Source organism: Akebia trifoliata, chromosome 9 (genome assembly GCF_017979445.1).
Source record: "Akebia trifoliata isolate Shusen 1 chromosome 9, ASM1797944v1, whole genome shotgun sequence".
NCBI lineage: Eukaryota > Viridiplantae > Streptophyta > Magnoliopsida > Ranunculales > Lardizabalaceae > Akebia > Akebia trifoliata.
Window position 1 is genome coordinate 20,536,884 of NC_141383.1, and position 15,346 is coordinate 20,552,229.

The 15,346-nt window shown below is 34.0% G+C and overlaps 1 protein-coding gene across 3 annotated transcripts; it reads right to left on the bottom strand.

Annotated features, from left to right (window-relative positions):
• Nucleotides 1-1,095: 1,095 nt before the first annotated feature.
• Nucleotides 1,096-11,593, bottom strand: LOC147394565 (protein Dr1 homolog). 3 transcript variants are annotated; one of them, XM_086453799.1, is made up of 6 exons: nt 11,351-11,593; nt 11,204-11,272; nt 10,229-10,318; nt 7,988-8,082; nt 1,576-1,644; nt 1,096-1,467 (listed from the first exon to the last, which is right to left on the bottom strand). In XM_086453799.1, exons 2-6 carry the CDS (start codon nt 11,256-11,258, stop codon nt 1,306-1,308), a joined length of 471 nt encoding a protein of 156 aa, XP_086309925.1. In that variant the 5' UTR covers nt 11,259-11,272; nt 11,351-11,593; the 3' UTR covers nt 1,096-1,305. The 3 variants fall into 3 exon arrangements, with proteins under 3 accessions (XP_086309925.1, XP_086309923.1, XP_086309926.1); XM_086453797.1 differs by having other exon boundaries at nt 11,355-11,592; XM_086453800.1 differs by having other exon boundaries at nt 1,096-1,464; nt 11,355-11,587.
• Nucleotides 11,594-15,346: the final 3,753 nt, after the last annotated feature.

Below are 15,346 nucleotides of genomic sequence, written 5' to 3' on the forward strand. Positions count from 1 at the left end.
TCGACGAATCCACTAATTTGGTTTGGCAAACCAAACATTTTTTTAATTAATTTTTATTTTTTTAATTATTTATATTTAAATTTAGATTATTTTACTAATTTATTTCTATTTAACTTTAAAAAATGTAATATTATAATTGTAATTATAATTGTAATTATAACTTGTACATTTGAATTATATATAGGTCCCGTTCAGCACCAAACATTTTAGCCAATCATTTTTGTCTTACATGGGTTAGAAGCATGGGCTGATTTTTGATGAGGATAATCTCTATGGTGAGGATGATCTCTTAAATCGTGGACCATCCATTTTTTGTAAACCATTTTTGATGGGGTTAGAAGTTTTGGAATGGGCTGATTTCATCACCAAAAATCAGCCCATTCCAAAACTTCTAACCCATGTTTTGAAAAATGTTTTACCAAACATTTTAACTCATGTTTTGAAAAATGTTTTGTCAAAATGTTTGGTGCTGAACATTTCCCTTATATATATGCACAAACAAACCGAACTAGGAAACCAAAGCCCTTAAAACACCCTGGAACAGAAGGAAAACGAAAAAAGAATAGTGCTAAAAAATCTTCACGTAAACCTGAAACACCCTGCTGTAGAGCTTTTTCGAAGAAAAATAAAATAAAAGTTGTATGTTTGTAATTAAGAAAATGACATGAATATTAACACCCATACCCTATATTTAATTCCATTGTTTAGTGTGTTAAAAAAGTTGGTGTGGCAACACAGGTTCTCAAAGAAGAGTTTAAAAAAAAAAAAAAAATGCAAAATGAAAATAAAGTATGAAGTTCAAGCATCCATTTTTTTCCTTTTATTTCTTAGCCCGAATGATAAATTTTGAAGGATACATAAACCACAAAATAACCTTATATGAACATGTGCCCAGCAAAGAAGGCTGAGGAGGAAAACCTTTTTTTTCACTTGCTAGTAGGGGTAGCATTCCTTACAGTACTACTCGGTGAAGAATCAAGAAGTTTCACCAGTCCAAATATTCAAAACCATACTACTTTGTTAAAAGAGAATGCATTAACAACTCTTACTCATTCAATGTTTACTTCGGTATTAAGAACACAAGCTACACCAAGATTTCAATTTTCTGAAGCTATATATTAATAAGAACAAGACAAACACACGTCTGCCAAGTTTTACACAGCCCCATAGGTAAATACAAAGTCGAGTGCATATCCACAAAGACTAGTGCATCCCAAGGCCATCTGTACAGACTACATACTATAGGAAATGACAGAACCAACACGGGACAATTAAGGATGCTTGAATGAAAACAAAGGTCCTAAGTTAGCTCTCTAAACTGCGGTCTGAATCTGATTGCTTTGGCATTTTCAACCCACCATTCATTCTTGCACGTGCTTCTGCAAACATCCTCTGCTGCTCTGCCAATGCTTCTTCTTCGGTCATTTCAGCTCTACTGCTCCACTTACCACCTTTTGGGGAGTCCTGCTTGGGACATTTGGAAAGATATGTGAGTAAACAGTCTTATGTACATGTACTCTCCAATTGTGAAAGAGCAGATGAGAATAAAGATGAAGAGTCAATTAAGAAGAATACCAATGTTTCGAGCTTATGTTGTTCATATGCGGCATAAACCTCCTCGATGTACTCTCCAAACCCAAGAACCTGATGTCATTTTAGCATTAGATCATTGCCAAAGGAAAGAACAAAGAAGGAAAATGCACTATATTGATAGAAAATCAAGCACTGGTTACATATGAATGATCTGAAGATCAATTACAATTTTTGTTTTTTGATTGATAGATCAATTACAAATTTAGGGAATCTCTCAACCCAAATTAGGGACACACTCACCTAACATTCTAAGAATCACTCAGCTGATTTGGGGAATTACTAGACATGTAAAGGAATCACTCACTCAATAGTCTTCCTTCAAGAAAGAGCAAAAGCTAAAGAAAGAAATCACCCTTCACTATCCCAAACATCCCTATGGTGCCTCTATTTATAGGCAACTCTGATGTCATGGTGCAAGGATAAAACAACAAAAAATTAACCCCTTACTCACTAGAACTTAAGGTTTCTCATCGTGACTTAATATATAAATTTAACTAAACGTGTTGGAACCCAATAACCACCAAACTTTGAAACCCAAACCCTTGACCCATTCTCGTAAGTGTGGGACATCCCTCTATGGGGGATGACTTTCCAAGTTCATTGAATATGGAGCTATGTTAGATTCCCTCCTAGGGGTGTTCAATCGTGTGTAGACACTCCATTTTGCATTCGCCTGATCTAATGATCCATCACCCGGCTGCTGTGGATTCTTAATGATGAGCGCCATATATGAGAAATGCATTTTCCCGATTTTCTCCAATCCTTTCCCACTTCTCATGATTCCATCTTACTCTTTCTTTGGTACACTCGATGTAGAAATTACGTACGCTTATGATCGCCACACTTTACACTTGATTTAGCAAGTACGTATGCTTAAATTAGCTACACATTTCGATAACCTAGAGACCTCATAACGCTAGAAAAATGTAACCTCAAGACTTAGAAATAATTGCATTGGAACACAAAGAAGCAACACGTCGAAATTTGTAAAAATGACGAAAATACCTTTCGTGGGTCCTACCCCTCCGAAATGTCTCAAAAAATGTATTTTTATTAGTCTCAGAATGTGATTTCAAATCTAATGAGACCCAAATCGATGAAAACGGAGATATTTACGAAGAATTGCAAAAATGATCAAAATGCCTCTTGACATTCGACATTTATAAACATCGATTTCTAGAAAAACATGACTGAAAATAAAATTTCCGACAATATTCATGCACATCGAGAAAATTTAAAGACCCACACTTAGGAGAACTAAAATCTACCAATTCTGAAATGATTAACCAATTGAAATTGAAAATCAATCTTAAAAATCAAATCGATCATCAAATTAAACCATCAATCGTTAATTTTAACCAATCAATGCAACTTTTAAATCTAACCAATCCTAATTAATCAACCAATCAAATTGAAAATTAAACTTCATAATTTTATATCAATGATCCAAACTTTGTAAGAAATTTACCACGACACGGTGAAAACGGATATTACAACATTATAACTCATGGTAGCTTCCAAAAATGGATGATGAAGTTAGAATTATTGACTTTGACAAGCTGAAATTGTTAACTTTGGCAATATGAAATTGTTGACAAATGAGTTAGAATTATTAACTTTGACAAGTTGAAATTGATGATTTTTTTAGATGATGTTGTTGGCTCTCTCCTATTATAAATAAAGGTATAGAGAAATTATAAGGAGAAGGAAAATTGGGAGAATAAAATTTCTTGTTTAAATTTTTTTTGTTTCAACTATTCAACCCCTCCATTAATCCCTCTCTTTCCCCACGTTTCCAAAGAATTCTCTCTCTTTCTCTCAGACTACCATCACTTCTCTCGACTTTAGATAGTAGCGATCATAAGAGATCTATTTTACTATGATCTCGTCCCACTTCGTGACCTCCTTTGAGGCACCACGTTGGGTTGTCTTTAAAGCAAACTTTGAAGAAATCCATAACAACCACTTTTTCTCTACCCATTTTGACACCCCTCAGGTGAGAATATAACTGTCCCTATTCTATACCCATTTTGATTTGTGGCCCCGTTGAAGTATAATTGCCATACTTGATTTTTTGTGACTCTTTCTCAACATTCAGGATGTTCTGTTCTCATCTGGGAAGTGTCACATAACAATTGCAATTAAGTTAGCATTCTCCAATACAAATAACAAAATTGAATACGAAGCGTGCATCGCCAGACTTGAAGTTGCTTTGAATCTGGGTATCACTGAAATTGAAGTATTCGGGGATTCATCGTTAGTTACATACCAATCATTAGAGGAATGGAAAACTTGGGATCAGAAATTGAAGTCTTATCACGAATATTTGCTAAACTTGGTTAGGAAGTTCAAAGCTATTCTATTCCAACATCTATCAAGGGAAGATAATAAATTTGCTTATGTTTTGGCCACTCTTTCGCCAATGATTCATCAACCTCCAAGTATGGAATTAAGACTTATCACTGTCGGAGTTAAAGACAAACCAACATATTGCTATCAGGTTGACATCATTGCTCGACTCCCTGAAAGAAAAAGTGGCTGCTATGGATTTCTTCAGAGTTAACATTGAAAGCAACACAACGTGGTGCCTCAAAGGAGGTCACGAGTTGGAACGAGATCGTGGGAGAATAGATTTCTTATGACCGTTACTATCTAAAGTTGAGAGAAGTGATGATAATCTGAGAGAGAGAAAATTCTTTGAAAACATGTGGGGAATGAGAGGGATTAATAGGTAAGCTGAATGGTTGAAACAAAAGTGATTTAAACAAGAAATTTTATTCTCCCAATTTTTCTTCTCCCTATAACTTCTCTACACCTCTATTTATAATAGGAGAGAACCAACAACCTTATCCCAAAAATTCAACAATTTCACTTTAATTTCAACTTGTCAAAGTTAATAATTCTAACTCATTTGTTAACAATTTCATATTGCCAAAGTCAACAATTTCACATTGTCAAAGTCAATAATTCTAATTTTAACAATCATTTTTGAAAGCTACCATGAGTTACTTGTCGTAATATCCATTTTCATTGTGTTGCGGTAAATTTCCAACATAATTTTCGTACAAAGTTTGGATCATTGATATAAAATAATGAAATTTAATTTCTAAATTGATTGATTGATTAATTGAGATTAGTTAAATTTAAAAGTTGCATTGATTGGTTAAAATTAACGATCGATAGTTTAATTTGATGGTCGATTTGATTTTTAATATTGATTTGTAAGATTGATTTTAAATTTCAATTGGTTAAGCATTTCAGGATTGGTAGATTTTGGTTCTTCTAAACATGGGATATTTAAATTTTCTCGATATGCGTGAATATTGTCGGAAATTTTATTTTCAGTCATATTTTTTTAGGAATTGATGTTTCTAAATGTTGAACATCAAGGAGTATTTTGGTCATTTTTCAATTCTTCGTAAATATCTCCATTTTCATCGATTTGGACCTCGTTAGAGTTGAAATCACATTCCAAGACTTATGAAAGTACTTTCAAGACATTTCGGAGGGGTCAGACCTACTAGAGGTATTTTCGTCATTTTGTCAATTTTTGCAAATTTTGACGTGTGACTTCTGTGTCTCAATGTGATTATTTCTAAGTCTTGAGGTCATATTTTTCTAGCGTTGTGAGGTCTCTAGGTTATCGAAATGTGTGACAAACCTAAGCATATGTACTTGTTAAATCAAGTGTAGAGTGTGGCGATCATAAGCATACGTAATTTTTGCATTGAGTGTACCAAAGAAAGAGTAAGATGAAAGCATGAGGACTGGGAAAGGATTGGAGAAAATAACTTTCATAAGCTTTCGACTTTTCGCATATTCGGTGCTCGTCATTAGGAATTCACTACAACCAGATGACGAATTATTGGATTAGGCGAATGCAAAATGAGGTGTCTACACCGTGTAACTCAAATCGGATTGAAACTGGGTTTCAAGTTAACCCAATACATGTTTGAACGAGTTCAAAACCTATTCGGTCCGATTCTGGTATGGGTTTTGGGTTAAATTGACTGATTACGTTTTTTATTATATAAATCTCCAAAAACTATTTTTAAAACACCCCCAACAATCCATCATTTTTCCTTTTCACTGTCCCACATGTCAAATTATGTCCATTTTTTGTTTAGCCGACCGCATTCAAGAGAAAGAACGAAACTTAGGTATGATGATGTCCTTATTGGGTGTCGCACATTATACGAAACCAGCCTTTCATTGGGCTTTCCCCCATGATTAAAGCCAATTGAATTGATTTCCACCGTTCAAGGGCATAAATCAAAGTCTCCAAGGTCCGTAAGAGACTGGCCGTTTGGATTGAGAGAAATGGAGAGATGATAAGAGAAAGGAACCATTTTTCTCTAAATTTATCTTGTTTGGGAAGTTAATTGAGGAGAGAAGAGAAGGTTAATGGAAAGAAATTGAGAGAAAGATGGAGAGAAAAATGCTCAATTGCCCCCCCCCCCCCGCCCCACACACACATAAATTGGAGAGAAAGTAGGAGAATAAGAACAAATTATTATCAAAATGACAAACATATCCTTTGATAATTTCAATAATTCTAGCCCACATAAAACCCAACCCAATTTGATTCTTACAACACAAACAAAGTTTTATAAAAGTTGGGTAGGATTTTATGTGTTATGAGAATAAAGTTGGGTTGGATTTTATGTGGACCGGAATTATTAAATTTTTTAAAGGGAATGTTTTGTCATTTTAATAATAATTTGTTCTCTTCTCTCCCAAAGTCTCTCCTATTTTATTATTATTATTATTATTATTATTATTATTTTTTGTGGGTTGGGGGGGGACAAAACTGAGCATTTTTCTCTCCATTAATCTTCTCTTCTCTCCTCACTTAACTTCCCAACCAAGAAAAATGGAAGAAAAGTGGTTCCTTTCTCTTCTCTCCATTTCTCCCAATCCAAACAAACTGAAATGAGGTTCTCTTATCTTCTCAACCCAAACAGACTGTTCAGAAGAATATATTCTTTCCATTCAAGTTTCTTCAAAGAGAAGTGGAGATGATTTATAAGACTCTCATTGCTCTTGCGCATAATGCTAACATAAAATGGTAATCTTCTTCTTGATAAGGTGATCGGTGACAACAATTTTGCCCAAGACTACAACCCTCATAAAGATAACAACTTTAGATGGAAACTCGATTTTCCAAATAAGTCTGGATGGAAAGGAGATATTGCCCCTAAATTGTATCTTTTGGTGGAATGATTTTACTAAGGAATTTATGCAAGGATTCCATCTGTATGGTTGCCAGCCCCCTTCATCAATGTTCACCATCATGTCTAGGATAATCTCCAAAAGCCTCCACAAATTTTCCATTTCCCAATTGTTAAAATTCAATGTTGGTGTATATCACAAGAATCAAAGCCATTCTCTATATGACATAACAGTCCCTCGCCTAATCACCATTTTCCTCTAAGATGGCACAATGGAAGGGAAGGAATTTTTCGAAATGGTACCATTCTTGAATTCTCCATAAATATTGGAGGTACCTCTTCAAAACACCCAAACTATAAGGACTAGGATGTCACGCTCCCATCCCCTCTTATAACCATTGTCCAAAACACCTCACATTCTTCTCCATCCTCCTTGTCTTCCAAAGGAATTCCCTATCAACCTTTCAAATCTTTTGGAGAAGCAGGCCAGCATGGAGAAAAGTGATACAAATTGGAAAGCTCCATAGGGGATCAGAGTAAATTTATGCCTTTTGAAAGGTATCCTCTCTTCCACAGGGTGAGACATATCTCAAAGGGTGACTTTGTATTTTCACCAGGAGAATGCCCCATTTATCAGGACTAGTTGGGGTGTCCACATTACTTCCCTAATCTTACTGTTGATACAACTATTGAGCTAGCCCTTTTTATGTATGGAAAAGGTTGCTTCTATTCAGTTTGAGATCTGTTGAACCCTTATAAAAAAAAAAGATCTGATGAACACCTGTGATGTGCATAGTGCACAAACAAGAAGCACCCCAATATATTTGCTGGAAAAACCAGGTCCTTGTGCTACCAAAGCTAGATGATTTTGATGAGTGTTTAGCTAAGGATTCGTAACAGTTATCCTAGAAGATTTGCTACTTTTTATATTCTATTAGATCAACTTTTAATGGAAAACTCTCCCATCAGCATCTCACAGGATTCCAAGGAGGCTTTAAGGTCTTAGGATATCTCACAACATGTCAGATCACATGCATCAAGAACACTAATTGTAATTACTAGAACTCTAATTCAAAGGTATGGAAGGTTGCTTTGGTACGATATGAATAATACATTCAAGAAAGAAGATCAATCGGATGAAAGGAATTAAACACACTGATATAAGCATGGGAAAAGGAAAGAAGATTCAAATATGGAAATTAGTATGTGGGATGCATCAGAACCTCTAAAGCCTTGATGACATGCTCAGGTGCGATTGTTCTTTTTTCCTCTTTACTACATACATCATTGGACTCTGAAGAAATGAGGTTGATAAACTCTGCAAAAACAAAAATGAAGGATTCAGAGTTTCTTCAGTACTATAGAAAACAAAAGGCCAAAGATTAGGTGATATTGGACACTAACAGGTGCTCAAAGGAATGTAAACAAATTAGAAATATAGAAAATTCCCAATTAGACATGTATGGATCAGCACTAATGCTAACGGCAGTTAAATAGACCACAAACAAAATATTTTTGTGCTTGTGACTTTTGTGCTTGTGACTGTTTGAAGACACCCAAATCTTTGGGATAAGGCTCTGTTTGAAGACAAGCCACAGTGCCATAAGAGGAATGTAGTTTTAATCTAGTTTACTAATAATTCTTGAAGAGAACTTCAATTGGCACCCCAACTTCTATGTATTTCACCCCAGTTGAAAAGAGAAAAAAAGAAGTATGGTGTGAGAATACTCTATTCCTTCAATTTAGAAGAGAACAACAATGGTCTCTCAATCTGTAGTTTTTTTTCCTCTCTTTTGTAGCGAGAAAATGAACAACCCAACATCAACATCAAAGACCAGATTAGGGTTGGTGGCACAAAGAAAATTCATACACCCACAATTAAACAATAGTGTAAGACTTCAGTCACTGAATTCCACTCAAAATTGGTATTGGATCCTCAATAATATTGGTTTCAGTTTTTGCTGTGTGAAATATGTTCTCTTTGACTTATCAAAACAAAATATGCTCTCTTTGATGGATTGTTGTGGGTAATGGCGTTTCTTTATTATTATTATATCTTTTTGAAACTTCTATTGAGGTGTTATGAGAGAATTCTGGTGTGGAAATGTTAATTATCATTTTAAATGATTGTTTTAATCATAAGGTGTGATAAAAAAATTCAATAATTGGGGATGTAATAAGTAAAAGTTTGGAGTGCCAACAGAAGTTCTCTTCTTGAATGAGCGAAGAACAATTAGAAATAGAAAAATAATGAAAAAAATAGAAGATTCTGTTTTTCATTTGTTATTGAGACATGATATCAGCAAACACTAAAATATTACTCTTTGTCCCCCTCACTAGAAGTTAGGTTTTCAATAGTGAAGAAAACATTTAATTAGAGTTCTTTAAGGCTTGGAAAACATAGCCCAGCTGGTTGACATGCTGCAATGCAACATTGAGGTTGTGGGTTTAAGTCCATCTTACTGATAAAAAAAAATAGTGAAGAGAACATTTTCCATTTGTACCAGTTTGAAATATATCGGTACACGACAAATCGTTCTGAAATTTAAAGTTACAAACAAAATTTTGTAACTTATTCTAGCGTTTCATTCTAAAATGTCAAAAATACTGGAATGTTTCAGCGAAAACAAGATGGAGCTTTGAACCTACTCATACTACACTCATATGATCACCCATCCATTTCTCTTTGGTAATAATATCTTGGTGTTCGTCTGAGGTGCCATTTGACCCAACATGGCAGTATATATAGTATGCTCTCCCAAAAGAAATCTCAAGTACTCAATGGTTCTGTCACTCAAGCAGTGTTTTACATATTAAGGAGTGTGCAACTAATGTAACATTATTATTCACATTTCCATGAAGAATATAGTTCTCTTTATGATTGGTTCTTAAATATCCGCACCAACATGTACCGGAACATTATTGATTTTCCACTCCATATGATTTTTACTGTTATTTTTTTATATTTATAAGTATTGATTATTGGATGTTTATGAACTTAGAAGTATTTTTTAGTGTTTGTTTTTATTATTTTCTAAAGTTTCAGTTAAAACTTCCTCAATGTTCTGGTCATTTCCACAAAAATTGCATCAATTTCCACATTAAAGCAAATATTTCTATGAAAACTATTCCATTTCTAGACTGACAGAAATACAGATCATAACTTATACCTTGACTAAGTCTTTCAATAATGTGTACAAATAATCAGCATCCTCCCAAGGAAAAAAAATAAAATAAGCGTAAGGCGCAATCAAGTTATCATGAATTCATAAAAGTTTAAAACCAATTACAAATCTATTTTTTTTATATAATAAAAATGCCATGTAAATATCAAACAATTACAAATCTATTTTTTTTATATAATAAAAATGCCATGTAAAACAAGCATTCTTTAGGAACTGAATAAAAAATATGTTTCGTTATAAGAGTTTTACAAATGGGTATGTAGTTTATCACTTTCTCACCTACGCAACACTCAACTAGAAGATCTTGAGCATCTCTAGCAACACGAACATCAGGCGGTAGCATCTCCTTAATGATCTTACACATAGTTGCTACAAAGTAGTAACAAATACATGTGAATTATATTTACCAACAAAACCTCAAGTAAAAAAACCAAATCAAACAAAATGGCACAATAGAAAGTTCCTCGTCTTTTAGTATTCGATTTGATGTGCCTCTAGTACAATTTCATAATGAAGTTAAAGCAATTTAGTAAAGCTACAAACATAATTTATCAGGCAATTAATCCAACCAATGCTTACAAACCCATTCCAAACCAACCAGTTGAACTAGTGAGCCAACAAATGAGTTCCATAAAAACTCCGAGTTGACATCAACTCAAGTTAGAGGTTTTTCCAACTAGACAGTCACCTCATTTACTCGTTCTAGAACCGATTCATCTGATTCTTTTAAAGCTAAGCAGTTTTTTGAAAACTCGATCAAGTCGATCCATTTAAATCAATTTTTAGATCTAAAATAAAATATTTTAAATGTTTGTGATCCATATAAAATGAAAATTTTGTGATTGCAGCATCTATTAATCAAGACTTAAACACACACCACCCACCCCCCGGATAAAAAAAAATTGCTTTTAAACATTTAGACTTATTTTTCAATTGATGTCGAAATCAGTTGAATGAAATTTGGGAGGCCTTGACTCTTGGGTCAGATCTGCCGAATCTTATGGACTCGGTGGGTATCGATCCGATCCCAAAGCTGGTCCTTAAAATCTTGGTTTAAACTATAGCTGAATTTGCCTAAAAAAATTAATCGGTTCCTTTCCTTCACAATTTCCAACTATCAATGCAATTTACCATCTAAAATTCACAAAAAATTACATTCAATTACAACATTCATAATGCCAAATCACCAAAGAAAACAAACCCTAATTTCCAAACAAATAAGAACAACCACAAAAAAAAAAAAAAAAATCTCACCTTTTGGTAGCGAAACGTCTTCTTTCGACTTCCCAACGATGTCCATTGGTTCCATATTCTTCGAAAAAACTACAATCCACAAGAACCCATCAACATAAAATCCACATAAATAAAGAGAAAAAAATCCGAAATTTATTGAAAATTTACCGACCAAATCATAAAAATCAGAGATTTCGGATCGGAAACAGAAGCCCCAATTGCATAAAAAATCAGAAAAATCAATGAAGGATCATATCTGAGAAAGATTTAAAAAGAGAGTCAAGAGGATGAGATCAAAGAGGATTAGGGCACAGAGAGGAAAGCGAATCGAGAGAGGGGGAGAACCATTTTGTGATTGAAATTACGAAATTGCCCTCGATAGTTTGTTGGTCACCTTTGGACTCGAGTATAGTAGCGTTAATTTCGAGGTTTTTTACTTTCTGGGAGAGAGGTTTTCTGGAGATGCAGTCCAGAACTCTTCTCTGGATTCAAGTGTTGTGGTGGCAATTTACACGTGGAAGTAGGAAGTGGAAAATAAAAAAGCAAGAGTTTAGAACTCCTAAAAGAATGGTAGGTTACAGATGACGTGGAAACAAAATAATCCACGTGGATGATTATGTCAGTATCGATCATTGAGATGTTCAACTTTTTTAATTGAGTCTTATAATATGAATCCCCCATGTGGCATACTCAATCAACTCCCTGATGTGGTGTGGTTCAGAACCATAGACTTCATGCCTCGAGATACACAACTGCACATCTCCATATACACAATTACATAGATTAATGGGGATGCATGGTTGTGTATCCCGAGGCACAAAGTCTATGGTTCTAGTACACTTCCAAGTTAGGGAGTCAATTGAGTATGCCACGACTCTTTTTAATTAGAAGGAAAATTCAGCATTGCATGGAAGAATTCTGGAGTGTAGATCCAGAAAACTTGGATAGCGTTAATAGGCCCATTTAGATATCAGAATGGGTCAGTCAAGGCCCAATACTTATATTGTAATTTTATTTATATCATATTATAACTACATCCATAAAATACATGGATAGGCTTGGTTTAGGATTTGAGGCCCAGTTCTGACTAACCCAACCATGAATATCAAGATTTTAGTGGGCCCAATTAAGTGTGCATAAATCATTTTTTAGAAGAGGACATCAAACATTTTTCTTAGAGTTGTGTCAGAGTAACATTAAAATGTACATCGATTCTCACATTACTGATGTGGAGGTGCACACATAACCATAGATGCATTTCACTTGTATCTCAATGAAAAACATTATGATTTCGCACATACACTATGTGAGAATCGATGTACGTCTTAATGGTACTTTGGCATTTTCCTTTTTCTTATGCAATGGGCTTACATTAAACTCGGATTCTTGTAGTGGTATCCCAAATTTGCTAAAGTCATCCTTACTCAAAGGAGAACTCACTACTCATGTAGGGATAAAAGATGAACGCTTGTTCATGGTGGACACATGTAATCTTGAGATACGATCCTGACATAATGCTAAAGATTCGATTCAACCAAAATTTTGAGAGAGCAAGATCCAAGTTGACCCCACCACTTGAGTTCAAAGTCATCTTGCATTTGGGAGTCTCCTCGACAATTGGGAGACATATTTACATAGAGGCGGCGACACCTGATTTTATGTAGTCGTAATCAATATTTTTCAAATAGCATATGCAGTGATGTGCGACCAGCACATACTATGCACATGTGTGATCCCACAATAGCATATGCAGTTGCATATCATACAATTTTTATTTTATTTTATTTATTTATTTTTGTGTTTTTATAGTTAAAATGAAAAAAAAAAAATAGTGAGAAATGATTAAAAAATACATTTTTTGTATTCCAAATTCACTATAATTAATTATATTTATAGGTTTAACAAGCATGTAAGAATGCATAGACTTGAAATTCTTCTTCGTGGATGATGAATTTCTTGATTCTTGAATATTATAGAATCCTTCAATCTTTTTTAATTGAAATCTTGATTCTGGCTATTTGTGCTTGATGTAGGTGATTTGAGGAATAAAATATGTAGAAAATATAATTAGATTGTTTAAGGGAAAAAAAAAAAAAAATAGAAGTTAGAAGGGAACTAAAATGAGAGTAAAACTAAATAGAAATATGTTAAGAGTGTTATAAGAATGGGTGATGGATACTAATGAGGTATCTATAATATAAAAAAAAAAGTTAATTTTTATTCAACAATCAAATTCCGATCATTGAGAAGATATGCCATGGCATATTGCATATCCCATTACATATTGTCGTATGCAATTGCATGTGCCATGCCATATACAATTGCATATGCCATGATGGCATATCCGTTTGTGCGATCATATATGACAACACTAGTTGTGATGATTTAAGTACGTAGTTGTACAAAGGACAATGTGTGGTTATAATAGTAAGAAAATTGCACATGCGCATATAGCAGGCAAGGGCGGAGCTAGTAAGGATTGCAGTGGGGGCACTTGCCCCCGACAGAACGTTGAGATACCCTTTATTTTCAACTAATTACATATCTTATTTGCCACCAATCCCTTGTCTACCTCCCCATTTGCCCCACTCCTTTTCAATTTTTTGAAGATGAAATTGCCTCTTGACTTGGCCTTCGCTCATAGACTAATCGAAAATGACCTTAATATCATTTTCTTCAAACTTCTAACAAAAAATCTCCGAATTTTCCCCCCAAAACTATTCATCTTCAAGTGTACCATTCACTATAGTTTGCCCCCACAACAAAAAAACCCTAGCAATCCATTACACGAGAAAATTACCTTTTACGTACGTACTCTAATAATTTGTTACGATAATGAAAGTGCCCGATAAAAGTTGTGCCTCATTAGATAAATTATTAGCCTGACCTCAAAGCATGAGCTTTGAATGAGTTAACTCATCCCAATAACTAAATGGGCCTACTAACACAACCCAAACTGGTCCATGATGGACCAGGGCTCGCCAAAATTAGGCCCAATTACAGACCTAAGTGGAACCTAATTTGATGCAAGCCTTCTCATCAAACTTATGATAAGTGTCAAAACCTAACAGTAACACGTCATTAAAAGTATAAATTTACTGTTTTGTATCAAGTTCGATGTCCTCTTGTGAATTATTTATCACCTACTGAATTGGACCATAACTCTACTTACATAATTATTAATTTGATAATTTATTATTCTTTGATCTTAAGCCATGAATTTTATTGTTTTTTGGTAACATATACGTGGTCGGGATGTCTATTTGATTAGAATCAAGTCTTTTGAATTGAGAATCAAAATTAATAGAAGCCAATTGGAATCAAAAGAATCGAAAATGTTTAATGAGCAAAAATTTATTGTTCCGAGTCTAATTCCATTATTTGAAAATCGGAATTAAAACCAATAAAAACCAGAATCGATAAAACTTAGGATTTCGATTTCAATTTCACAGTGTATTTATTGCACGTTAACAAAATCCTTTTTAAATAAAGTCTACTAGAAATAGCAGGTTCCATTTAGGACTGACAACATATCGGTTTGGTATTGGATCAATGCCACTCCGATCCGAACGGATTAATGAATATGTAAACTGAATCCGATTCATTTCATTTCATTTCCTCTTTAATCCAAAATCGATCCAGTCCGATCAGAACACATGCTTTATTTTCAAATTATCAATGATAAAAAATTTTAAAAATATAAAATTTTACAAAATCTATTTTTCCTACTACAAACATAGAGGGAAATAAAAAATACTAAAACATTTTATCTATATGCATTTATATGAAATTAAGTAAATAAAAAAAAAAAAAAATTATTGAAATAGGTTTGGATCTGATTTTTTCAAATAGGATTAAGGTAGATCTGAATCCGATCCAAAAATTTAATTTTTCATGTTTTTTTGGATTGGACCGGTTCTAATGTATTTTCATAAGCAATTCATCAAATTATATACTAAATGAGAAGAGCGAATTATCTTCCGCATTAATAAGAGATCTGTTATTGCCGCACCAACTTTTGCTAACACCACCCGACATGTGCAATTCTCATATATAAGAATTGGTGTGGCAATATCAACTCTCACAGTAGAAGACCCAAAGTCTAATACGATGTTCCGTTGCTATAAAATAGGATAGTATCTACGTGACACGTGGCAGTCTGCT